We start from the raw sequence: 26,394 nt of genomic DNA on the forward strand, positions 1-26,394 counted from the left end.
GGGATCCCTATAATGTAAATGTTATCACACCTGATGGTGTCACTGAGTTCCCTTCTATTCTTATTTTTTATTACTGTTTTTTCTTTCTCTTGTTCAGTGATAATGCTTTCCATTACTCTGTCCTCCAGGTCATGCTTCCTCTGGTCTACTTTTTATTCCCTCTAGTGTATTTTGTTTTTGTTTTTAAATTTATTTATTTATTTTGAGAGAGAGAGAGAGAGAGAGAGAGAGAGAGCACATGCAAGCCGGGGAGAGGCAGAGAGAGACGCAGAGAATCTCAAGCAAGCCCCACACTGTCAGCACAGAGCCCGATACGGGGCTCAAACTCATGAGCCGTGAGATTATGACCAACCAAAAGCAAGAGTCAGATGTTTTAACCAACTGAGCCACCCAGGCACCCCCCGCCCCACTTCTAGTATATTTTTAATTTCAGCTATTAAGTTCTCCATCTCTCATTGGTTCTTTTTTTGTGTTTTCTCTCTTTGTTGAGGGTCTCATTGAGGTCCTTGACTCTTTTCTCAAGTCCATTGAGTCTCTTTATGACCATTACTTTAAATTCTTTATCAGGCATATAACTCATCCCTGGTTTGTTTAGTTCTCTTGCTGTGAGTTTGTCCTGTTCTTTCATCTGGTACATAGTCTTCTGTCTCCTTATTTTGTCTGACTCTGTGTGTCTGTTTCTATGTGTTAAGGTCAACTATGTCTCCTGCTCTTGAAAGTAGTGGCCTTATGAAGATGAAGTCCTGTAGTGCTCTGCAGCACAATGTCCCCTGTTCACTAGAACCTGGCACTTCAGGGATGTCTCCTGTGTGTGTTGTATGTGCCCTGCTGTTGTGGCTGAGCTGTGTTTGCCTTCACTCCAGTCATCTACAGTAGCTCTATCTGTTGTGGACAGGGTTTGGCCCCTGTGTTGTTAGTGGGCCAGTCTGAGGCCATCTTGGGCTTAAGTTGAGTCAGACCAGTCATTTGCCAGAGCTGCGAAGCACTGTACTGTAGGGCTTTCTCCCTGTGTTGTCCCCCAAGAAGCTTTCACTGGTGGGCGGGGCCTGTAGTCAGACCAGATTTCTGCCCCCAGCCCACTGCTGGGGCTGAAATGGAACTGGTATGTGTGGTTTTCTTCCCCTCTCCCTGGGGCAGGAATCACTTTGGGGTGGTGCTGACCCTTCTTGGGGCTGCTTGCACACTACCGTGTTTGGGCACCACTTTGGATGGATTCCTATTGAGGCCAGGGTCAACCTGAGGGGTGGGTCCACAGGAGAACACAAGGGTGGGCCCCTGGTGTTGGTAAGCTAGATGGAGAATATTTTCAATGTGCTGATTCCCACAGGTGTTCGTGTATCCAGGCTTGGGGGGCAATGGAGAGAAATGGTCCCACCGGCTCCTTTGCCCTTGGAGAAGTCTCCCAAAGATCCCTGTCCCTCCAACACACATTCTGAAATTAGTAAATAAATCTCCTTCCTATATATTCCAGGAGTTTTTCAAACTGCTGTTTCTATGCTGTTTCTCAGTGGGGCTGTTTGTTGTGCTGTCTCTATAAGCGTGGGGACTCAGTTTCCTATCACCCTCTGGCTCCCTCAGAGCCATGCCCGCTGATTTTTACAGTTCCAAGTGTTAAGCCCCACTGATTGTAAGAACTCTCAAACTTCATCCCCTCTGGTTTTCAAAACCCAATTTTATGGGGATTCATCCTCCGAGTGAGGGTCCCCTGGGCCTGGGATGCCTGGGGTGGAGTTTGCTTCTGGCCCTTCTCTTTGCCCACAGCATCCCTACCTCCCAAGGACAGTCCTGTGGGTCAGTTTTGGCTCCCAACCAAGTCTCTGCCCTTGCAGCTCTTTTCAGTGTGGCTTCTTCTCTACATTTTGCTATGGAGACTCTGTTCTGCCAGTCTTCCTGTTGTTTTCTGGGTTATTCACACTGATATGGGTGTTATCTAGTTGTTTATGTGGGGCGGGGTGAGTAGGATCCTCCTACTCTGCCATCTTCCCCAACATCTAGCTGAATTTTAAAATCCAATCTAAAGTTTTATTTTAACTGACAGATTGAAGCAATTTACTCTTATTGGAATAATGGAATACTCCTATTTATAGCTATCTTATTATATATTCTTTATTTACCATGAATTTTTTTTCTTATTGTTGTTCTGCCTATACATCTATTGCTTTGATCAAATGTACTTCCTTTCTTTCCCTTTACTGGTTTGGAAGTTATGGTTTCAATGTCTATTCTTTGAGTAGTTACCTTTGCATTTCTAACATATGTGTTTGTCTCCACAAAGTCTAAATTTCATATTTATCTTACTTCTTCTAATCAGTGCAGGTGGGATGCTTTATCTGTAAGGATTCTCCCCTATTTCTCATGTTACTGCTTTTTTGTGTTAAAAAGGTTAGTTTTAGGTAAATTTAAAATCCACCTTGAATTTATACTCCTTTTTAAGTAAGCTCCATGTCCAGTGTGGAGCCCAAAGCAGGGCTTGAACTCACAACCCAGAGATCAAGAGTCGGATACTCAACCGACTGAGCCATCCAGACACCCCCCCCCATCTTGAATATATACCCACTATTGGGTATATTGTTATTTTAGATCATCAATGATTATTTTGAGTCTTCACATATTTACTAGTATTTTCACTCACCCTTCCCTCCCTCCCTCTCTTCTTCCTTCCTGTCCTCTGTCCCTTCCTTCCTTCCTTCCTTCCTTCCTTCCTTCCTTCCTTGCTTCCTTCCTTCCTTCCTCTCCACCACTCCTTACTCTTTTTTCCTTCTTATTCAATTTCCTTCTTCCAAAAACACACCTCTTTATAGTTCCTTTAGTCAACCTATTAGTAGTAAATGCTTTCAAACTTTGCCTAAAAATGCCTTTGTCTTCCTTACCCACAAAAGGTAGTATAATTAGAATTCTGATTTGACAGTTATTTTTGCTCAGTACCCCCTGTTGTTGTGTGGAGATGTGTACAGTCAGTCTGACTGCCCTTCCTGTGTAGTTATTCTGCTTTTTATTTCTCTTTTTTTTTTATTTTAATTTATTTATTTTGGGAGAGAGAGAGTGCAGGCAAGCAAGTCAGAGAGAGAAGGAAAGAGAGAATCCCAAGCAGGCTCCATGCTGCCAGCACAAAACCTGACACAGGGCTCGATCCCACAGAACCTTGAGATCATGACCTGAGCCCAAATCAAGAGTTGGACACTTAACTGACTGAGCTACCCAGGCACCCCTCTTTCTAACTGTTCTAATCATTTTTTTTTTCTCCTTGGTGTTTTGCAGTTTAGGTATGGATTTATTTTTATTTTTTTCCCTAATCAGGAGTCATTTTTCTTTCTGAGTATGTGGAGGTCTATCTTTCATCAGTTCTAGGCAATCTCAACCATTATAATCTCTATATTACTTCTCTCCATTTTTTCTGTTCTCCCCTCCTGGACTCCCATTAGATGTATGTTGGACATTGTCATTCTGTCCTCTATTCTCCTAATCTCCATTTTATGTTTTCCATCTTTTTGTCTTTCTAAGCTGCATTCTTTTTTTTTTTTTTTAAGAGAGAGAGAGACAGAGTGTGAGTGGGGGAGGGGCAGAGAGAGAGGGAGACACAGAATCTGAAGCAGGCTCCAGGCTCTGAGCTGTCAGCACAGAGCCCGGCACGGGGCTCGAATCCACAAATGGCAAGATCATGACCTGAGCCGAAGTCAGATGCTTAACTGACTGAGCCACCCAGGTGCCCGTAGGCTGCATTAATTTCTACATATCTGTCTTCAGATTTACTAATCCTTTCCTCAGATATGTTTGAACAGCTATGTGTTATTATTTCCATAAGATTTGCCATTTTTAATAGTTTCTTTTTCAAATTTTTTTTTAACGTTTATTTATTTTTGAGACAGAGAGAGACAGAGCATGAACGGGGGAGGGTCAGAGAGAGAGGGAGACACAGAATCCAAAACAGGCTCCAGGCTCTGAGCTGCTAGCACAGAGCCCGATGTGGGGCTCAAACTCACGGACCGTGAGATCATGACCTGAGCCGAAGTCAGACGCTCAACCAACCAAGCCACCCAGGCGCCCCTAGTTTCTTTTTCAAATCTGCCTATTCTTTTTTATAGACTCTGTGGTTTCAACCCTTCATATGTCTTGAGTTATTTTTTAAATAGACATATTTTTACTTTTTTTTTTTTTTTTTTTTTTTTTAGATTTTGTTCTGTTACCTTATGTTCTTGGGTTGTTGTTTTTTTTTGTTTTTTGTTTTTTTTTTCTTCAAGATTTTAAGTCATCTCTATATCCAATGTGGGGCTCAAACTCACAACCCTGAGATCAAAAGTCACATGCTCTGCCAAGCGAGCCAACCGGGTGCCCCTCTTGGGGTCCTTTCTAATCATCATTTTTTATTTATGGTGGATCACTCCTTATTTCTTGTAATTTTTTATGTTGAGCTCATCTTTAGTGACACTTGGCTTTTATGTGGAAATCCTGTGGCACCAAGGTTGTGAGGGAGACCCTCTGGACAGTTGTACATTTTCTTTGACCAAGCACCCTAAGGGTATCACCAACCAGGGACCAACTTTTCTGTTAATCCATCAGTTGTAGAATCCTTGAATTCCAAATTTATGAGACGCGAGCCCAGCAATTCTAATGTTCTCTGCCCAGCGGAGACTAAAAGGTCTCCTGTCCTCTCTTTTCTGGCAGAAGGAGTGTTTTCCCCGTTTTCCCTGTAGTCTTCAGGCTCCTGCCAGAGCCTCCTCTCATCGGCCAAACGTGGGCAGAGGCCAAGTGAAGTAGGAGCTTACATAAGCAGGCTGTGGGGTTGACCTCCCTGCAGTCCAGAGCAGAGGAGAGGTGACAAACAGGTCTGGGACCAACCCGGTAGTCCACCATTTGGCAAATATTTCCTGGCTCCCGTGGTCAAAACACTGTGCTGAGTCTGATGTAGAACTGTGTGAGACACAGCCGCTGACCTCCAGTGGGAGCAACAGCCATACTAACACTACAGAGATGAACTACGATGCAGGTGACCGCGTGGGAAGTGTTAAATACAGACGCAGACTACCCCAGAAACACAAAAGAGAGGCGGTCTGGGGGTAAGTGGGACAGGGCATAGGAAGGTTTCCCCCAAGTAGGATCGTGTGAGCTGCACCTCGAAGGGTAAGATGGCTGTGTGTGGAGGAGCAGGCCACAGACAGTGTGCACAGCGTGTCCAGCACCTCTTGAGGACTGAACCCGGGCCAGGGTGGCCGAAAGGTGGGCTGCATGGTCAGAGGTGAGGCTGCAAATGGAGGCCGTGGGTGGATTATGGAGACTCTGGAGCCCTGTGCTGCTGAGCCAGGACTTCATTCTGCAAATAGCAGAAGCCACTAAAACATTGTTCAGGAAGGAACGTAATAAAAAATCAGTGGCTGGCTTGAGCTGTTCAATAGAAATGGAATGAAAGTCCCAAATGCAGCCCAGATGGAATCTAAGATTTCCCAAAGGCCACATTTTAAAAAGTAAAACGTGAAATTAAAACTTGAATAATTCTTTGGGTCAGCTCACCGTTATGCAAAATACTACCATTTAATATGTAATCAACGTAAGAATTTTTAGTGCATTATTTTACATTCTGGGTTTTTTTATATTAGGTCTTTGAGATCTGGTGCGTAGTTTACACTTAGAGCACTTCTCTGTTTGGAGCGGCCACCACAGTTCAAATGCTCAATAGCCACGTGTTGCTAATGGCTACCATGTTGTACAGTGTGGGGAGGATGGCAAGGGGTCAAAAGGAAAGGGTCAGTTAAGGATGCTGGTTTCAGGAAGAAACAGGATTTCCTCATCCCCTGACACAGGAAGGAAGTACAGGGATGAGTGAGCAGGGAGATGAAAGGCAGGAAGTAAAAGGGCCACCACCTTTCTTTCTTTTCCCTGACATAAGAGGTAAGAACATCTGAAAGTGAGAATCAGGGTCACGTTGAAAACTTGAAGAGAACAGAAGTTTAAGAACCACTGTAATGAAATGCAAAGGGGTCGGTCAGAGGTGGAGTGTAAGGATTGTCCTCACATCCACCCTGATGGAGCTAATGTCATGCATGTTCTCACCTTAGAAATGATAAAATATCTGGGACTTTTCCTATTATTCCGAGGTACAGAACAGTTAGAGAGGCCGTTGCTTGTGGGTTTTAATGTAAATCAGTGTTTCCCCAAGTGCGATGGACCTATCCCTGTGATATACGTGATGGCACACAAAATAGTACCTTCGGAGACTTATTTTTTTCTAATGGTTATATTTATTTTAGTGAGTATTAGAAGACATGTAACCAGTACATAAAACCCATGGTTGCCCAAATATGTAACTCAAACATGAGTAAATTTATTAAAAAGTATGACATAAAAGTAGAGATAGAATGTGGATGTGGCAGAATGTCAGTGACTGGAATTTGTAGAACCCTAGTGCCTAGTGTGAGGGTGGGGTAACCTTAGAAACTGAGCCGATGGCTTCCATCAGAGTCCGCTCGTTCCTCTGCCCGGTGACCCCGGCTCACATCATGAGAGCCACTTGCCACTAGGTGCCCAGCCATTGCCTCCAGCCTCCTGGCTACACACAACCTAGTCAGACAGGTGTCTATATTAGCCGCCTGGGCTCAGAACACTTAGCTTTCCTGCAGTGCTCTCCCACAGAACAGAATAAAATACAATCCCCAGAAAAGCTCGATAATTTTGAACATGACAGTGGCACCATAACGTCTTCTTGCCTTGTTCTATTTTTGTTTTACTGTGAGAATAATTTTTTTAAGCTGTTGGCAACATGCACAGAAAATAGACCAGTCGTCTTCATGAGAACTCTTAGTCCAAATCTATACAAAACACATAAAAACTCAAAGGTAAGCAGAGGGGGGGGCGCCTGGGTGGCTCAGTCGGTCGAGCGTCCGACTTCAGCTCAGGTCACGATCTCACGGCTGACGGGTTCGAGCTCCGAGTCTGCTTCGGATCCTCTGTCTCCCTCTCTGCCCTCCCCACTCACATTCTTTGCCTCTCTCTCTCTCTCTCTCTTTTTCTCTCTCAAAAATAAACATTAAAAAAAATGAAAAAACAAATTCAAAGGTAAACCCCCTTGAAATACCCAGTCTGCTCCTTGCATTCTCGGCCTCTGTGGCTTTGTTTCTGTGTTGCCAGCGAGGTGCCTCTGTGTCTGTGCCGACCCTGCCCTGCCTACGAAGGCTGGGGCCAGGTTCACCTGACACCTGCTGCCTCAGGGTCATCCACGCCTCGCTGGGCTTTCTCTCTCCCTCATTTGTAGCTTGCTAGGTGCCTACCTGCTTTTTCTTTTTGCCGGAGGAGGGGCTACCTGAGATATTTCCCCTCCCGCTGTGCAAAGAAGCAAGCCCTCAGCTTCTTACGAAGCGATTCTGGAATTATGTTACTTCGCAGTCCTGACATTCAGTTCGGCTCCCATGTGCCTGTAAATTGACCCGAAGTGAATGCAGTGCCGCCCACCCTGATGCAAGGCTGCTAGGGACTTCCCTCAAAGTCTCACTTAACGTCTGTGGTGTCCCAAAACCACTTCTCTGTTCTGGTGAGTTAAGGCAGTGGTCTTGTTGGGAACTGCTGGATCCTGGGAATTTCAGGTTTCCTAACCTTAACACTGCATTTTGAGAAAACAAATGTGTCTCATTTTTCTAACAGTAGCTCACAGTGGGAAATATATTCTGCATCCCCACATTAATACCTAACTAAAAGTGTTCACTTTCAGTGCTTATGAGAGCTGTGCACAAGGTAATTTGTGTTTATTTGTGTGTTTGTCTCAATGCTAGGCCTGACCCACACTTTTAAAAACGAAATGAACATCAGGACCCACCGATAGCTCATAGCCTGCAATTTGGAAAACGCTGGTCTTAAGCATATGATTCATTGAATCATTTCAATATCTTTGAAAATGGCCTGACGTGATGAGGACCGCATAGATGTTCACAAGTTCATCACAGTTCTGAACTCTCTGAGGCCATTTCTAAAAAGTCCTAAATCGGTCATTCATTTGGGAAAGAAGTCAGGACCATGTTGAGATGTTACAGGCGGTGCCGATTTGCTGCTCTGGTTGAGCGGCAGGTGGTCAGGCCAGCTTTCCGCAGGTGCGAGGCTCTGCACGAGTTGGAAAAGCCGTGCGTGGCTTTTTCGAGGCACCATTTGCAAACCCAGCACATCTGGTAAATGTCTGTTCCCTACCAAGAAGACTCAGATACTGTTTTGAAACTCTACCCTGTCTTTCCGCAGGGTGTGCTGATCTCCAAAGCCTGGACACCATGCAGCCAGTTGAGAGGAAGAGGCAGGGCTATATTCACGAGCTGATTCAGACCGAAGAGCGGTACGTGGACGACCTTCAGCTCGTCGTGGAGGTGAGGGCTGTGCCCGCGGAGGGGGGGCGGGCCTTGGCCTCAGAGTCAGGCATCACCTTTGATTTGGGAATTCACGAGTAGAGTAGCGAGTAGTGACAGGAGCTCTCACACCCTCAGAACGCTTTGTGGCTCTGGGAGGGTGCCCGAAGAGCCCAAGTGCACTCCTTCCCCCAGACGAGGCCATTCAGGGTGGAGAGAACAAGAGACGCCTCAGCTGCATGTTGGGAGAGGCCCCATCGAGGAAGGGGAAGGACGAGGGTAGAGCCGGTCGGAAGGCACTGAAGCAAACTTCATCTCCCTCAGTTTTTGCCTGTTTGCTCTGCTCTTCTGACGCCTGCCGTGTTCATAGACTTTGATGTTTCCAAAGGGACTGTGAAACAGTGGCAGTGTTCATCTAACGTTTGTATCGCTTTGGAAAACCGACAGGACCACGTGGTAAAATATTTCCCAGTTGTGATGTCCTTACTGTTTGTGCCTATTAATGTTGCCAGTGACCTGTAGGCCAGTAACAGGTGTTGGAGTAGCACTCTGAAAGGATTTGTGTTTGGGTACACACAGTGAGACTGTATACTTATACTCTTGTTTCCATGGCACTTAGTTCCCACTCAGTGTGTCAGGGCCCTCAGATGAGAAACCCAGTAAATAAACAAGGGACCTGAAGAGAGCACGTGTCCTCACACAGGCCCAGCAGGTGCACCGTTATGCCTGGCCGTGACCTCGCTAGTGGCACGGAGCATCCTTCTGCATCTGCACCCCAGCAAGGCCCTCCCCTGATTCGTTTCCACCCGACACGCCAGCGGGGACCTGCAGACCCGCATACGTGTTCTCACGTGGACACTGCACCGCACGTCTCAGTTGCTAACTTCTCTCAGTTGAGAAGTCCCCCGCAAGGCTCTGAGCTCGTGACAGCAGGGGCGTGTACCCCACATCCTGCATCCCCAAAACTTCACCTGCCCTTTGCAGGCCTTCCCGTCAGTACTAAATGAACTATGTATGTTTATCTCCCCGCTTCTCTGACCAGGAAAGACGGCCTAGAAGAAAAGCCCGTCTTTATTACTAACCCCTACGAGTATCAGCCCTGCTGCTGGTCAGATCCCAGTCCCGAGAGGCTGAATGGGTATGGAAGTACCTTTCTGACCCCAGCACAGAGGGGACCGGGGCCACATGCTTGCCCCACTGAGACTTGTCACTTAACCACTTGGGCCTTGGTCATTCCCACTCTGCCCACCTTACCTTGCCTGAGGGGCAAGAGGTCATGTCAGGGTCAGGGATTTAGGGCAAAAGCACTGTTCCCAGGCTAGGTGTTCTCGTTGCCATTCCCACAGAGGTTCCCAGAGGTCCCAGCCGCCTTCCTCGTCTGCTTATCTCCCTGAGCAGGTAAATGGAATGAATAAAAAAGTAACATATATTCAGCAGTGGATGAAAGAAGAGATCACCAGATGCCTTCCTTGTCCTTCAGGAGCCCCTCAGAGCAGATCCACCACCTCTCCAGGGCTCACTCCCACGGGAGGGTCCTGACATCTTCAGTCTGATTTGGGAACTATAGAGATTTAGAGATGCCCAGTTCATGGCACTGTTATCTGAATTCTTCGAATCTGTGTTCAACTCAACTCAGTAAATAAACATTAATTCAAAACCTACCGTATGCAGAAAGCACTGTGCTGGAGAAGAGAGAGAAGAGAGAACTCCTACCCTCAAGGAGTTCACGGTCGTGTGGAGAGACAGACAGACAGCTGCAGAACACTGAGGTGGGGGCCGGGAGAGGGATAACCACCCTCTGCCACAAAGGAGAGTCGGGAAGGACCCTCCCAGTTAGGCTCTGGCCAAGGCTAGAAGGACAAGGATGAGTTTTCTGTGCCCAGAAGAGGACATGGAAGCAGGAAGGCCTGTGCTGGGGAATTAAGATCCTGCAAGCAGTTGCGGTGGCTGGAGTGTCAAGTTCTTGAGGCCCAAGCTGGGAGGGTGGGCAGGGGGCAGGTCGCACAGCCCTGGTGAACCTCAAGAAAGAGCCTGCATCTTATCACAGGCCACTGAACGATTTAAATAGACTGACCTGTTGTGTGTATCTTGGAAAGATCACACACAAGAAGGGTTGTCTCAGATAACTTCACAGTTTCCTTAAGACTTTTAAAGTCATTCCCTAGGAATCCTAGTTCTTTATGGAAACCTGGATTTCTAACCAAAAAGACTGGGGTTTTGGTTCTGGCTCCTCCGTGTTCTAGGTTTGTGACCTTGAGCAGATCACTCTCCCAGCCTTTATTCCTGAGTGCCCCGGGAATAATCATAGCTGATTCAGCTTGACCTGTGTCATCTGTGAAGTTCATTCAGAACCCATGCACACACAGGCATGTGCACACATATACGTATCAGCACTTTGTAAATCCTTCAGTGTTCCACAGTGCAGATGTACGGCATTATCATTTCCCCTTCAGTCAGCCAGCCTCTGAAATCATGTCTGCTTGGTGGTCAGTCTCGGGCATTGTATAAGTTGTCACTGTTTCTTTTGCTGAACTTCTCACAGCTTCCCGACCTCTGAGGCACCCATGTGACAGTTTCCTCAGTTCTGCAGCTTTTACAGGGTGTAGATGCTTTATGCACATGGTTTTATTTAACTTTCCTGATCTCTCTTGCAGATAGATAGCCTCTCCTCTTATTGATGAGGCTACTGGACTCAGTCCTTAGAATTAGCCCTAATAAGGGGCACCTGGGGTCAGTCAGTGGTGCATGCAGCTCCTGAGTTGTGAGTTCAAGCCCCACTTTGGGGTGGAGCCTACAGAGAGAGAGAGAGAGAGAGAGAGAGAGAATTAGCCTAAGAAGAACCCAAATAGCAAACAGTAGGGAAATTATGCAATTTAAATTTTAGCAATCCTAAGTAGGCTTATTTAAAAACATCATGATCTTAAAAAAACAAAAACATCATGATCATATTAGTTTCACTCTGTGAAGATACTGTTTGAGTTAGACCACTGTATATGCACACCTAAGACAACTTCTTTCTTTTAGGTTTTGAATTTAGGGAAATTATACAGTTTAAAATTTAGCAATTCTAAGTAGGCTTATTTTAAAACATCATGATCGAAAAAATAAAAACATCATGATTGTATTAGTTTCACTCTATGAAGATACTGTTTGATTTAGACCACTGTATATGCACACCTAAGATAACTTTTCTTTTATGTTTTGAATTTAGGTTTTTCAGAAACGGATGGTGGAGTCGGGCTTTCTCAGTGAAGGAGAAATGGCCTTGATTTTTGTAAACTGGAAAGAACTCATCATGTCTAACACAAAGCTACTCAAGTGAGTTGTGTGCACCGGCCTGCCAGCCCCCAGGACTGACACTTTCACACGTAACTCCCTGCAGGGCTATTTAGTTAGCAAAGTTACTTTGAACTGTCTTCTCCCTCAAGCTTTTACTTATTATCATTTTACAACATGCCTTGTAACTGTAAAATACATAATTTCTGAAGTCGAGAAATATAACAAAGAAAATACTTTGATTAAACAATGAAAAAATGAAATCATAATATAAACAATATATTAACATATGATTTCAAAATATACTTGACTGTACCGGGTAGAGTAGGAGAGAAGCTGTAGCCCATGGCCTGGACATTACTGGCTGGTCTGACATTCTCCTAAGTCCCCTTGGGGTGATTTCCCATCCCTGAAGCCTGTGAGGACAGACTCCTTGGCAGGCGGGATCAGCAGTCCCAGTTGTCCTGTGTCTCCGCCCTCGTGGAGGCACCCAGCTCAGCAGCTCTCCTGGGGACAGTGCTCACCTCCACCTCCACAACTGGGCTCCTGCTCCCTTTTTTCCCTACAGAGTGTAGAAAATTCCTTTCTTCTTGGTTCAGCTGAGAACAAGTTAGAATTTTTCTAAAGGAACTTTGCTAAGAAATGAAGAAATCCAAAACAATTCCGAGGACCTGGAAACACCCAAGTGTATAGACTTCATTTTCTTACTCTTCTTTGCCAACATTTTGCCCAGGTTGGCTTGCCAGCAGAACATAGGCACAAGCTGCCTCCTCCTCCTGACTCTTCCCTCACAGTGCCAGGTTTGTCGGTAACTCACTAGGGATCATTACCATTGTTCCCGTGATAGTCATCCTTTATTTACCAACCACATTCACAGTGAGAGTGTGTTGTTTGCAGGGCCTTGCGGGTACGGAAGAAGACCGGGGGAGAGAAGATGCCCGTGCAGATGATTGGGGACATCCTGGCAGCCGAGCTGTCCCACATGCAGGCTTATATCCGGTTCTGTAGCTGTCAGCTTAATGGAGCAGCTCTGTTACAGCAGAAGACCGATGAAGACACGGATTTCAAGGAATTTTTAAAGGTAACTCCGTTCTGGAATCATGAGCAGGCCAGCCCCGTTCCGAGCTGGAGACAGAGATGTGCAGCTGCGCAGTCAGGACTCCGCATGGGAAAGGGCATCCCACCAGTTTCCAAAGGAAACACCAATACGGCAGAGAATTTTCTGAGTGCTTGTGTTACCTTCCGTGTTGAATTGGTGTTTCTTGGCACTGGGGCCATAATTTTGCCCATCTATTAGTAGTGTCATTTAAGCCTATTTACTTAAATCAGCTATTTTATACACCAAAATTTTCCAGAATGTCACTTTATTAATTTTGTAAATTGTATTTATTCTATATCCATCTTATGCCACCAAGGGTATAAAATAGCCTACTCAAATATATAAAATGCAGCAAGATAAGATGACATGATGTAAGTGGACGAATACAGTGGGACGAAAGGATAGGAGAGGACTAGGGCAGCTTCATAAATGCACATGTGGGACCCTGTCCTGTGCTCCAAAGTGCACCGAGATGTCCTCACAGCATCCAGAAACCAATGAGAGGAGGAGGACATGATTGGTTCCATGATGCCATGGTTATAAACTAAAACCAAACACTTGGTAAGGAAAAGTAATGCTAGCACGACACTCAGAGAACACAGTGTAATAACGCATGAACAACACCCTGTGAGTGATCCAGCCACACGCTTCGCATGGCTGCTTGTTATCATAGAGTGTCATGTGTGAGAACATCTCCCTGGCGTCGTTTGGTAACAGAAACTATTACTACACATGTGACGGTGGCAAGGGAAATGAAAGTAAAATCTGTTTTCTAGCTTTTTTTACATATCTTCTTCTTTTTTTGGTTTCTGAAATAGTGCCTGTCGGGATCTGTTATACAGCCACAGTGCCTTAAGGGAGAATGCATAATTTTAATGTCTTCATTATCCAAAAAGAATGGAAACATAATTAAGCATAAAATATAAGATGTTTAGGCAGAGGATAAAAATTCCAACAAGAAAATGGAGTAAGTAATAAAGATAAAAGCACAAATGATATCAATATATCTAAGAACAGGTATGTTGAAAAGAATAAAATATAACTGTGGTAAATCTAATAGAAAAACAGAAAAACACAAAAGGAACAGACATGAAAGTATTTCTTAAAGTAAAAGAGTATATAAGCCAAAAATATGTGCTAATAAATGTCAAAACATCGACAAAATCTGTAGTTTTCTATTACAATTTGAAAACTGCTTCAGTAAGAATAGAAAATCTGAAGATACTATTAGCCAAGGATAAAACTGAGTAGCTTACCCCCAAAAGAGGAGCTAGGTGCACTTGATGGACTTGATGGTGAATTCTTTCTAACTATAAAGGAATAGATTATTCCATACTATACAAACTATTACAGATCATAGAAAAAAAAACAGAAATCCACCTAATTCATTGTTTAAACCAAAAGAGTTCCTGACCCCAAGGCCTGTTTTCACATTTGTATTTAATTACAAAAATGAGGGGCAGCTAGGTGTCTCAGTCGGCTAAGCATCCAACTCTTGGGTTCGGCTCAGGTCATGATCTCACGGTTCATCAGTTTGAGCCCCGAATCAGGCTCGTTGCTGTCATTACAGAGCCTGCTTTGGATTTTCTGTCCCCCTTTCTCTCTGCCCCTCCCTCACTGTGTGCACTCTCTGTCTCTCTCAAAAATAAAACATTTTTAAAAACAATTTAAAGTACTTTTTAGCACAGAGACCAGCACATAATAAGCAATAAATGCTAATTATATTTACCTTCCTTATGATGATCTTAGGGATGCAAAAATGATTCAATATAAGTAAGGCACTGAGGACCGACTCTTCAATTGGTGATAAGGGTGGGTGGCACAGGGTTGCTTAGAAATGAACTAGAAGAGGGGCGCCTGGGTGGCTCAGTCAGTTAAGCATCTTGACTTCGGCTCTTGACTTCGGCTCAGGTCATGATCTCACAGTTCATGAGATTGAGCCCCATGTTGAGTTCTGTGCTGACAGGTGGAATCTGCCTGGGATTCTTTCCCTCTCTTTTTGCCCCTTCCCCTCTCACCCACATGTGTTTTCTCTCTCTCTCTCTCTCAAAATAGACATTAAACAAAGAAAAAAATAAGTGAACTAGAGACAACATACAAGGGAACCAAAACCACAGACACAAACACTGGTCAGAATAAGATAAATGTGGGATTGTGAGTGCATGCAAATGTTTTAAAATAGTAGAGGGGCATCTGGGTGGCTCAGTTGGTTGAGCATCCGACTCTTGATTTCAGCTTAGGTCATGATACAGGCTCGTGGGATCGAGCCCTGCATCAGGGGGGCTCTGCTTAGGATTCTCTCTCCCTCTGTCCCTCTCCCCTACTTGTATGCTCTATCTCTCTCTCTCTTTCTAAAATAAAAATGAATGAATGAATGAATGAATAATAATAATAGTAGAATTAAAAATAGGATGTTTAGGGGAGCTTGGCTGGCTTAGTCAGTGGAACATGCAACTCTTAATCAGGGTTGTGAATTTAGGCCCCATGTTGAGTGTAGAGATTACTTAAAGATAAAATCTTTGGGGCGCCTGGGTGGCGCAGTCGGTTAAGCGTCCGACTTCGGCTCAGGTCACGATCTCGTGGTCTGTGAGTTCGAGCCCCGCGTTGGGCTCTGTGCTGCCTGCTCAGAGCCTGGAGCCTGTTTCCGATTCTGTGTCTCCCTCTCTCTCTGACCCTCCCCCGTTCATGCTCTGTCTCTCTCTGTCTCAAAAATAAATAAACATTAAAAAAATTAAAAAAAAAAAAAAAAGATAAAATCTTTAAAAATTTTTTTTTATTTTTTATTTTATAAACATTTTATAAAAAATGTTTATTTTTGAGAGAGAGAGAGAGACAGAGCATGAGTTGGGGAGCAGCATAGAGAGAGGGAGACACAGAATCCGAAGCAAGCTCCAGGCTCTGAGCTGTCAGCACAGAGCCTGATGTGGGCCTTGACCCCACGGACTGCAAGATCATGACCTGAGCTGAAGTTGGCTGCTTAACCTACTGAGCTACCCAGGTGCCCCAAAAATAAAATCTTTAAAAACAAATTGGACACTTACCTTCTAAGTAATTTTTTTTAATTTTCCAAATAGTAATAACAATAGGAATGTAAATAAGGTATCAGTGCCATCACAACTATAACAGTAGAAAGAATAAATAAAAAGTTTATAGTTTAATAATAAAAGGCATTGTGTTGATTACATTAACAACAAAATCTAGCAATAATCTGTGTGCTAAATGTTACTTTTTAAAAAGTCTCAGAAAATACAGAAAAAGCATGAAGATGCTTGCTGTAGCAACATATATAGATATATCCAAAAACAAAAGGAGGGGGCAGTTTTAATAACCCATAGTGGGAAACAAATAGGTAAATTATAGTAACTGTGCTTTTCAGTTATTAAAAATGGTCATCAAAAAAAAAAAAAAAAAGTCATCCAAGAGTACTAGCTACTCTATTCAAGTACTGTGTTAATAAAAGGAGTAGAGGCAAATAAGATGTGGTCCTTTGTCTCCTGGAGATAACAGTCTTCAAGATCATGGAGACACCTCAAATGGGGTACCACTACCTGTCTTCCCCAGTCCAGATGTGGTGTCCTGATAAAGGTGGCCACGGATGATTGCAGGGGCTCCAGAAAGGTCACTGAACATGAGGGAAAGCATCAAGGAAGGGGGAGAGCCTGGCCAAGAGGAGTCATAATCTGAGTCTACATAAATGAGTATGAATTAGCCAAGTGAAGAAAGAACAGAAGGGACTTAGCAAAGGCTAATGCATTCATTACCTGGCACATCATAGGTGCTCAATAAATGGTAGTGATTGTTTCTAATAAAGCAGGGACAGCAGGCAGGCAGAGGCAGGGGAAATCACCAGCCGTTTAGAAGGCAGAGTTGAAGGTGACTCCTAGGTGTGTGGAAGGGAGGTGGGTGGTGCAGAATGGTGCTACCAACTCAGGGATGCAGGTGGAAGAGAAGCTTTCATGAAGGAAGATGAAGACTTTGGGGTGTACTGAGGTATTGAGGTACCTGTAGGAGGTCCAGGTAAGAAGGAGAGTAACTCGGCCAGTATGGAGCTCTAGGGAGGGTCCGGGTGGTGCCCTGGGACTCAACTGCTGGGGGTCTTTGGGCAGCACCTACAGTTAAAAGCAGGTAGAGAAGAAGAAAGAAGTGAGGATTGGGAAGGAGTGGACTGGGAAGACAGCCGTCAATTGTTCTGGAAGCAAAGGAGGGCGTGATGGCACAGGCTGCCAAGTCCACGTAAGAAAGAAAGAGCTGAAAAGCATCTGCTGGGTTCACCAACCGAAGGGAGATACCCTTGCTGTTAATCTGATATATATTATTTTGAATCCTGAGTTTTTAAAAGAAATTAGAAATCTAAAAGATGGTCAAAGTCAAGAGTACAGTCGGTGTTTCTTTTGTTCTCGTTGAAGCTTTGATTTCCTCATGAGCCTGTCCGTTATTTGTAGAAGCTGGCATCTGACCCTCGATGTAAAGGAATGCCCCTTTCCAGCTTCCTGCTGAAGCCCATGCAGAGAATCACCCGCTACCCTCTGCTCATCAGAAGTGTGAGTGCCCCAGCTGGGACAGAGGAGCCAGACCCCTTGAGGTCCACAGGGGCCATAGTCAGGGAGCCGGCCCTGGCACATGGGTGATGGACCAGGCACCGTGTGTGCATGCACCCAGACGCACATGTATGTGGGCACGAACACGCACATACAATCTGGATTAGGCAAAGAAAAGCCATCCAGTGTTGCTTAGGTAACCTGTCCTCTTCACCACCCCCCCCCCCCGGGAAACTCCCCTGGGTCTCTCAAAGTCACGAATGTGTTTTTCTAGACCGGGCAAGTGCCCTGTAGGTCTGCATCTGTGGAGCCTGTCGTGAGCCCATATGGAGTCCACTATTGGCACAGTCTTCCACTCCAGTCTTTCTGCTGAGATCTAAATTCATCCACCAGCTCAACACCTTTCCCTAGATGTCTCAGGAGTCCCCAGCTCACTGTGTCCTACCCTGAGCTCATCACCATCCCCTTGCTGTTCCCCACTTCAACCTGCTAACTAAACAGTCCTAAGATACCATCCATCTTTTAGCATAAGCGATGTGGGCCTCTTGAGCCAATATGCCTTCTAAGGAGAAGGTGTACTTTACAAAGGATTTTTCCACAAATTATCACTGATACAATTTTAATCATCTTACAAAGAAAACCAGTAGAAATAATATAAGACCGTTACTTTTATTGATTATCCCTTGACCATTGATCTCTAAGCCATGTTAACTCATTATGGACCTTATGTTACAGAGCTTATGTTTGTTATGATACAAAACTGACCCATTCATACATAATAACCCACAGTCCCTTACCTGAAATACTTTGAAGCAGATGTATTTTCAGAATTCAGAATTTAATTCAAAAATGGCATATTACATGATACCCCAACAAAGCCTGGGCATCACCTATAGCCAAACACAGTAATATTTCTACAGCGAAATACATGAATAATTACTTTTAAGTAGAATAAACAGATACATCTCTTCAGTTTAGGTCAGGTTTTGCCACCAAATGAATATTGAAGAAAAGCTTTAGGCTTTCAGGGCTTTTTCCCATTTTGGAGTTGTAAACAAAAGACGGTGGCCCCAGGTGGCCAGAGTCCAGACAGGAGCCATCTGCTGTTGGGACTGCTAACTTCCAGAGGGACACGACACGGTTGTATGCCAGCCTCTATTCTTTTACATTTGTCACATTAGTTTGAAGTCACTTTAGAATCAACAGTATGTTTTCCTACAAGCTGATGACATGATTTTATTCTATTTTTCCTATAGCAGAGGATTCATTGCTTTTTTCAGATTTATAAAAAAGATCAGTGACCCCAAAAATGTTATAAGCCATTGCTATTCAGCAAGTTAATACGCTTATGAAAGCTGCAGCCAGGTTATGTGGTGGGTTCACCCTAAAGGCAATGGCTTAAATGACTGGGGGGAGGGAGGGAGCCACGTGTGGTAACGCATGTACCAAGACCAAGCCAGAGCCGCTGGCCACCCACAGGTTTCAGGGCACTTGATCCACGTAGCAATTGGCACTGAGTCAACCTGGCTCCCCAAGAACTCTGGGGCTATCCACTTGTTAAGGGCAAACAATCGTCTTACTGTCGTATACCCAGTGCCCAGCACATACAGCAGGCAGTAGGACTTCTGGGTGGAAGACACTCTACTTCCCACATGACAGAACCGCTCTTTTCCAGATTCTGGAGAACACCCTGGAGAGTCATGTGGACCATTCCTCCCTAAAGCTGGCTCTTGAGCGGGCAGAGGAGCTTTGTTCCCAAGTTAATGAAGGAGTTCGGGAAAAAGAAAATTCAGACCGACTCGAGTGGATCCAGGCACACGTTCAGTGTGAAGGTCTTGCAGAGGTGAGGCCTGTGGTGTTGAGCTGGGTGCCACTAGGCAGGCTCTGGGTGGGGAACCCAGTTCAAGCCTTCCCCTAGTGTGGACAGGATATGCCTCAGTCCAGCCCATGTGCACTCAGTGTCCTGCCCCTTCTTGGGCTGTCATTTTCCTTTCTTAGAAGGGAAATGTGATATTTTTGTTTTGAGTTCTTTGAATTCAGCCAGTAGAATCCATATTCTGTGGGTAGAAGTCATCACTTTCCCATGTCAGTTTGGACTCTGAAGGAAAATCAGTGCACCCTCAGATCCAGGGCACGGGCCTCTCATGGAGCTCTGGGATGGTTTGCGCTGGGACTCACAAAGTGACAATTTCTTTTTAAGCAACTTATTTTCAACTCCCTCACCAACTGCCTGGGGCCCCGGAAGCTTCTGCACAGTGGGAAACTATACAAGACCAAGAGCAACAAGGAACTACACGGATTCCTCTTCAATGACTTTCTGCTTCTTACCTACATGGTCAAGCAGTTTGCTGTTTCCTCAGGTTCTGAGAAGCTTTTCAGCTCTAAGTCCAATGCCCAGTTCAAAATGTATAAAACGGTAAGTGTCACATTCCTGGCCGTGGCATCAGGAGCATAACAAGGTGTGTCCTTCTCCTGGAGGACCTCCTTCCAGGATCCTTTCCTGTCCTCATGGGACACTCTTTGCCCGTCTCCAGATGGGTCACTCCTCCTCTGTCATTTCCCAGGGAAGAAGCCCCAGCGTGGCTGGGTCCTCACTGTCCTCTAACAACTGGATTCCAGCTTTGGATTCTGGCTTCCTCCCTGGCAGATGTGATATGATCCCGCCTCTGTCCACACTCAGCAGCAGGTCTCTCTGTAAAACTGAGACAAGGTGCTAAGTGTAGGTACATGGAGGAGACACCCTGTCACATGAGCAGTCATAGACACTGGGAGCTCCTGTTCTCAGTTCAGTGACATCTCATCTGCCCAAGATGTTTTCTTCCACAAAAGTAAAAGACTCAAGAAGCTAGACCCTTCTCTCCTCCTCAAAAAGGCTCTTCAGGACAGACAGAACTCTCCCTAGCTGTAGGTGGGTGGAGGGTTCTGGCACATTTCACACTCTGTGTTTTGGCCCTCTTTCAGCCCATTTTCCTGAATGAAGTCTTGGTGAAACTGCCCACAGACCCTTCCAGCGATGAGCCTGTCTTCCACATTTCTCACATTGACCGGGTCTACACCCTCCGAACAGACAACATTAACGAGAGGTCAGTCTTGACCACGTGTGACCTGCCTTGAAGCCTGGACGTCTCCCTTCCATAAATGCACCTCCAGTCCGTGCTCAGTCCTACTAATTCTGTATCCTCGAGCTCTCCTAACCAGTGCTCTCCACCCTGGTCCCACTGGTCAGCCTTGGTTTAGATATGCTGGGTTACTGCAACCACCTCTATATGTGTCCCTGCTTCCAGTCTCTCCTTAGGATCTTCCAAAATGGGAGAGCCAGCACCTTGCTTCCTTAAATCCCTTCTGCAGCAGTCCGGGCTCCTTCACCTGATATCTGAGGCCCTCTTTGTGTGTCTCAGCCTCAGTCCCATCCCTCTACTGAACAGGACCTGTACTCCAGCCAGAATGTCTTCCTTCTGCTCTTTGCCTGGCCAGCCCTGCATCCTCTACAGGATAGCTCAGCACCTGGGTGATGGCAAACCAGGGGATGCTCCTCCCCTCTGTGCATGTGGTTCTTGGTGTTCTTTGTACGGTAGAATGTCGCTCTGTTGTGCCAAATTGCCACTGATGTGGCAAATTGCATCTTCTATTTCTGTGTGCCTGCATCTTGCAAGTGCCTGGTGTCTTATAAACCGTGAGTAACTCTAGAAATTCTCAGCTTCAAAGTCAGTTAGCAAACAAGTCTTTCAGTTAAACTAATATTAGGTCTATGATGGGAAACTTGTCAAAGCCAAGGTTAACAAAGGAGTGAAGAACAAGTGCAGAGCTCTGGGGCTCCTGGCTGAACCTGGGAGGTACTCGGAAAAGCCACCCAATGGCTGTGCTCTGCTTCTCCTCCAGGACTGCTTGGGTCCAGAAGATCAAGGCGGCATCTGAGCAGTACATTGACACGGAAAAGAAGAAACGGGAGAAGGCTTATCAAGGTAGTTGGTGGTGCCCTAGAGAGCTGGAAGCAGCCGCCAGGGCTCCCGGGAGAGGGGGAGGGAGAGGGTCCCACCCTCTGGACACAAGCTGCTGCTCCTGCAGGGTGGGACTGCACAGAGACAGCCTAAAGGAGCAGACTTGCTATGGGATCCGACAGCAGGACCTGCTTGGTGGCTCCTGCCCTTGGGGCCTCCCCGAGCCCCCTGCCCACTACACAGACGGGGTCACCCAGGCCAGCCCCGGGACCTCCCTTCAGTCTGTGGTGAAGGAAGAGGGTCCTTTTGCACAACCAAGCCCACTTCTGCGTGGTCCGTTTTGCTTCACCCAACTTCACTTCTCTGGCCTGTTTCCCCGTCAGCTCTGCTCCTCCTCTCCCACCCCGGCCTCTGCTCCGGCCCTCCTCCACATCCGTCCGTCCTCCCTCCCTTGACACCAGGTCCTGGACCTCGAGGCCCTCCTCCCCATCACCGGCCCTTCACCCGCTTGCAGTTCTCATTCTGTTCAGAGGGCTCCCTCGCTCGACACCAGTGACCTGACCCACCGCTTGACTCACTTTGCCCCCTGCACCCGATGGCAGGAAGTCAAGGCTCCTCCTCCCCCTTGTACCTGGAGCTCCACCCAAGCCCAAGCCTGTCTGTCCCTCTCCTCCCTCAGTTTCATGAAAATCGTGCTGGGCTGCTTCCCCGAGCCCACGCTCCAGACACACTTCGACTTCTCCCCGCCACCAGCCAGGCTTCACACCATGGCATCTCCTGAGCAGCTCTGCAGATGGCAGTACTGTCCTCACCACCCAGACCAGAAGCGTGCCCTCAGCCCTCCTGCTTCTCTAGTCAGAGGCCAGGTCCTACCCCATTCTCTTCCCGTGTCCTGGGCCTTTCCCAGTGGCACAGACCCTCCAGTCTCCACTTAGGCATGAGGCCCCCATCACCATCCCCTTCATTCCTGGAGTATTCTTTTTACAGGGCTGACTCTCCTTGCTGAAGCATCTTCCCCATTGCCTCCCAAATTAAGAACAAATTCTTACCCCAGACTCAGGGCCGATCCCCAGTATCATCTGTTCCCCAGCCCCGTTTCCTCTCTCTGCTTCGCCTGTACCACTGCCTGATTGAACAAACCACCTCTGAGCCCCCCTGCCTGTCCCCCCCCACCCCCAGGCCTTCCCTGTTCGGTCCTCCCTCTTCTGTTCCTGGCTGCTAGAGCTGCAGCTCTTTGTATGTTTTTTTATTCAGGTTTCCCTTATTTTGTTATATACTCCTGAAAGGTATGTGTAAATTGGCTTTTGCTGATTGAATCTTGTTTTAATGGTACTTCAAAAGCTTGCTATTAAAAAAATCAACGACTGAATGATTCGGAAAGCATATAATGATCTCTTAATTGGTAAAGATAAAAATCAAGAGTTTTTGTTAGTTTTGCTTAGTATCAATATCTATACATATTGTTATGCATTTTCTATGTGTTCTTTAGACATTTATTGATTACTTACTCTGTGCTAAGCCCTATGCTAGTCTTAACCGGACCTTCAAAGATGAATAAGGGGAACTTATTTGTCTTTAAGGGAAACTGAGTGTAGGTGCCGCACTGGAGAGGTTGGCACAAACAAGGTTGGGGGGCTTCTCATAAGTTCTACTTGCCCTAAGTTTTAAAAAATCAATAGCTCACTAAGCAGCCTTTTTAAACCCCTGTGGGCAACACCTGCTTAACTACTTCATATTTACCAATCTGAGTTCACAGACCCATTTCCCTCCATATGAAAAGAGTTTTGAGTCCATCCTCAAATAGAATAAGGTCTTAAGTGAAACTGCTTTATAAGCTGAAGTGTTTACATGTAATTGGAATGATGTGGGTGGCAAATTGACTTTGGTACCTGCTAGTTAATTTTTTACCTTGCCACTCCTAGGTTCTGACATGGGCAGGTTATGGGCTTTTCTAAGCCTCAGTTCTCCCACATATGGAGATGGCAGTTATAAAGAGCTACCATGCAGCATAATTGTACAATTTACATAATAAAATTTTTGTAGAGGTCTAGCACATGCCTAACACAAAGTAAGTATCCAATAAATGTTAGCTGCTTTTAAGTGCTGAATGGATATAATGTATTTTTTTTAATTAATATTACCATTTGCTAGGCAATTGAGTGTTTATTAATACAAGGCTGAATAAACAATACGCACTCTGCAGCGGCCTCTCCTGGCAGAGGAGATGGATAGGACACGGAATTTCAGAACCAGCAGGCTGCAGGACGCTCATAAGTCGAGGATAATGGATGCGCAGAGTGGGGCAGAGAGGGGAGAGTGACATGTGAGATTGGATGCACATCTTCAAGGCTGGGTGGGATGCAGACAAGCAGAGGTGGTGGACAGGTATTCCAGCGGGTGCCATGGCCTGGGCAAAGGCACACAGCAGCCAGATGCTGGTCTGCCAGGCCCAGTGCAGTGGCAGGTGACACTGGGGAGTGTCAGGATTGGTTAGAAGGACAGACTATACTCACAGCTCAGTGTCCTCCGTGCATTCCATGCACGTCCTTCGATCTCAGAGAAGAAATTGACGTCACTTGTCTTCTTTTGTAGCTCGCTCTCAAAAGACTTCAGGCATTGGGCGTCTGATGGTGCACGTCATCGAAGCTACAGAATTAAAAGCCTGTAAACCGAATGGTAAATGCTTCTTTCATTCAACAGATGTGGTAACTGCCCTATTCTTTGCTGATGACTCTTCTGTACATTGAATAACGGGACGCTTTTTAAAAAGCAGTGTTTCCAGTGCCACTAAAATGGTTATCGTACCAATATTATCCTCACTGTCTCTTCCCAATAAGTACCAGTGCCCCTTTCTTCAGTGCTTCTGAGTAGAAATTGCACGAACACTCGTCCAGGCTCATGGGGAGCATTTGGGGCACTGGAGCCCACAAGGCAGATCTGGGCCCTCAGACAGTGCCCCCGCTGTCGTGGTTTACAGAGAAGCATCCATTTGGATCCTGCTTCTGCTCAAGGAAGGTCCTGTTGTCATTTATTTTACGTACAGATGTCACATGTGTCTTTGGTTTGTTTTTGTTCAGGAAAGAGCAATCCATACTGTGAAATCAGCATGGGCTCCCAGAGCTATACCACCAGAACCCTCCAGGACACACTCAATCCCAAGTGGAACTTTAACTGCCAATTCTTTATTAAGGACCTTTACCAAGATGTGCTGTGTCTCACCATGTTTGACAGAGACCAGTTTTCACCAGATGGTAAAGTATAACTCGACCAGGGAGGAATTTGAATACTCCAGAATTTAGGGTCTAGATCCAGGGTACTTGGCTTTATTTTTCCCTGTGATACCTACGGGAAATGACACGGGCCCATGGGCACCTGCAGCTCGTGTGGGAAGTGGGTCAGGGGTCTTCTCAGGGGGAAAGGGTGGTCTCCGGCATGTGTCAGTCGTGGACCCCAGTCACTCCCTACGTACACAACAGAGACATTGCTCCCAGCACCTACTGAATGGGTGAGACATGCTCTGCCTGAAGGAACTTGGATTCCAAGAAGGCAGTTTCCCTCCCACGGACCTCTCCCTGGGCATGCGTCCATGTAGTTATCAGACAGCCACTAACCAAAGGAAATTAACTGTTCTGGACTTGAAAGTCTTATGAATGTTTTCAGACACTCCTCCTTATAAAGAAGTAGCTTTGACTCTCACATGTCTATTCTCCAGATTTCCTGGGTCGCACTGAAGTTCCAGTGGCAAAAATTCGCACAGAACAGGAAAGCAAAGGCCCCACAACCCGCCGACTCCTGCTGCACGAGGTCCCCACCGGGGAGGTCTGGGTCCGCTTTGACCTGCAGCTTTTTGAGCAAAAAACTCTCCTGTAGGGGCCTCAGGGATCTGCCCAAAAGGCTGGGGCTAGAGACGGACGGTGCTGCCCCTAGGCTAAAGGAGCATCACAAGGCTTCATCCATCGCAGGCCACACGTGCCAGGTCCGGCCCTCTATTTTATTGCACACTAAATAGCTAGCAATCTATGCAAACATGATCTTTCCTAGAAATAAACCAAACCCACAGCACAGTGCCTTGTATTAGTGTTAACATGTTTGGCTGTGTTTAGATGCCAAGGTTTCCATTTTCAGGGCTATAAAAAGTATTATGTGGAAATGAGGCATCGGAACAGCAGACGTTACCACTTGGTTGAATGTGTCCAGTGTGGGTGGTTTTGGTGATGCTGTAACCATTCCACGCCATGTGACCTCTGCGGGGTCACAGCCACTCAGGAGGCGAAGGATCGGGAAGAAACGCTGCAGCCTCAGCGCAGGAACAGCCTGATACCGAAGTAGGTCTACTCGTGCACTGAATGAAAACAGAAACTTGATCATTTTATTCCTGACTAGATTTTATCATCTCTGCTCAGACAATATAGTTTGAAATCTAAAGGGGAAAGCTTGATTTACTTTAAATACTGTGAACTCTAATGATGTGGAAAATATTTTTCAACTTTAATTTTCTGAAGTATAAATTATTTATGTAAATTCCTTGTTTTGCATATTTCATAGGACATGCATCTTTAAGCTTTATCATTGCCAATATGTACAGAAAGAGAATAAAAATATAAGTTTATGAATGTAACTTCTTTCAAAGCTTGACTGATTTACTTTCCACCTGAAAAGCTCTTGAAAGGTAAGTTCAGGGGTTGCTTGTAGTGAAACCAAATTTCCTTTCTGTGACAGTGGCAAAAACCAAGAGGGGGTGGGGGAGGGAGGGTGTGGTGCCTAGGAGACCCTGGAGCCTCGTCTTGACTCTGACTTGCTCCATGACTCTAGTAAATTGACCTACGGTTTCTGGGGCGTGGTGTCACTGATGGCTAGACTGCTGATCTCTGTGGGAGTAAGACCATACCTTCTTGAGTCCTTCTGCCTACTTGGTTGAGCAGGAACCTCAGAGGTAACTTCGGAGTCAAGAAAATACACAGGCATTAAACATCTTCAGCAGGACCTCGGCCTCCAGCTCCAGAATCACCTGTCTCTCCCTGTCCCCTGTCCTGTCAGACCCACATCCACACCTGTCAGCGCTGCTGGTTTGGGCTCTGGATTTTGTAGTGTGAGATTTGTTTTGAACATTGACAAAAATCAGGTCTTACCCACTAAATTCCTGGGTTAATGAGTACAACTGGAAAAAGATCTGCTTTTTAGAAGGAACCACGCAGGCTATAGGAGCCTTGATTCTCAGGGAGCACGTC

General features: G+C 45.9%; 1 protein-coding gene across 11 annotated transcripts in view; it reads left to right on the plus strand.

Moving 5' to 3' along the window:
- ITSN2 (intersectin 2) overlaps positions 1-25,784 on the plus strand; it is a 146,469-nt gene extending 120,685 nt beyond the window's left edge. For 5 of the 11 annotated variants that reach the window (XM_047067898.1, XM_047067894.1, XM_047067895.1 and 2 more), the window contains 12 exons: positions 8,215-8,336; positions 8,640-8,771; positions 11,527-11,633; positions 12,489-12,672; positions 17,133-17,231; positions 18,904-19,071; positions 19,429-19,644; positions 20,190-20,311; positions 21,108-21,190; positions 23,759-23,842; positions 24,244-24,417; positions 24,879-25,784. In XM_047067898.1, coding sequence (XP_046923854.1) covers positions 8,215-8,336; positions 8,640-8,771; positions 11,527-11,633; positions 12,489-12,672; positions 17,133-17,231; positions 18,904-19,071; positions 19,429-19,644; positions 20,190-20,311; positions 21,108-21,190; positions 23,759-23,842; positions 24,244-24,417; positions 24,879-25,036 — 1,649 coding nt within the window. In that variant the 3' untranslated portion in view covers positions 25,037-25,784. Of the gene's footprint in view, positions 1-8,214; positions 8,337-8,639; positions 8,772-11,526; positions 11,634-12,488; positions 12,673-17,132; positions 17,232-18,903; positions 19,072-19,428; positions 19,645-20,189; positions 20,312-21,107; positions 21,191-21,293; positions 21,644-23,758; positions 23,843-24,243; positions 24,418-24,878 lie in introns of those variants that run through there. The other 6 variants (XM_047067905.1, XM_047067900.1, XM_047067901.1 and 3 more) reach the window with 2 other exon arrangements.
- Positions 25,785-26,394: the final 610 nt, after the last annotated feature.

The sequence above is a fragment of the Lynx rufus genome, unplaced genomic scaffold (assembly GCF_022079265.1).
Source record: "Lynx rufus isolate CCGP_SWC_20201006 ecotype Redwood Valley unplaced genomic scaffold, mLynRuf1.p SCAF_8, whole genome shotgun sequence".
NCBI classification, from domain to species: domain Eukaryota; kingdom Metazoa; phylum Chordata; class Mammalia; order Carnivora; family Felidae; genus Lynx; species Lynx rufus.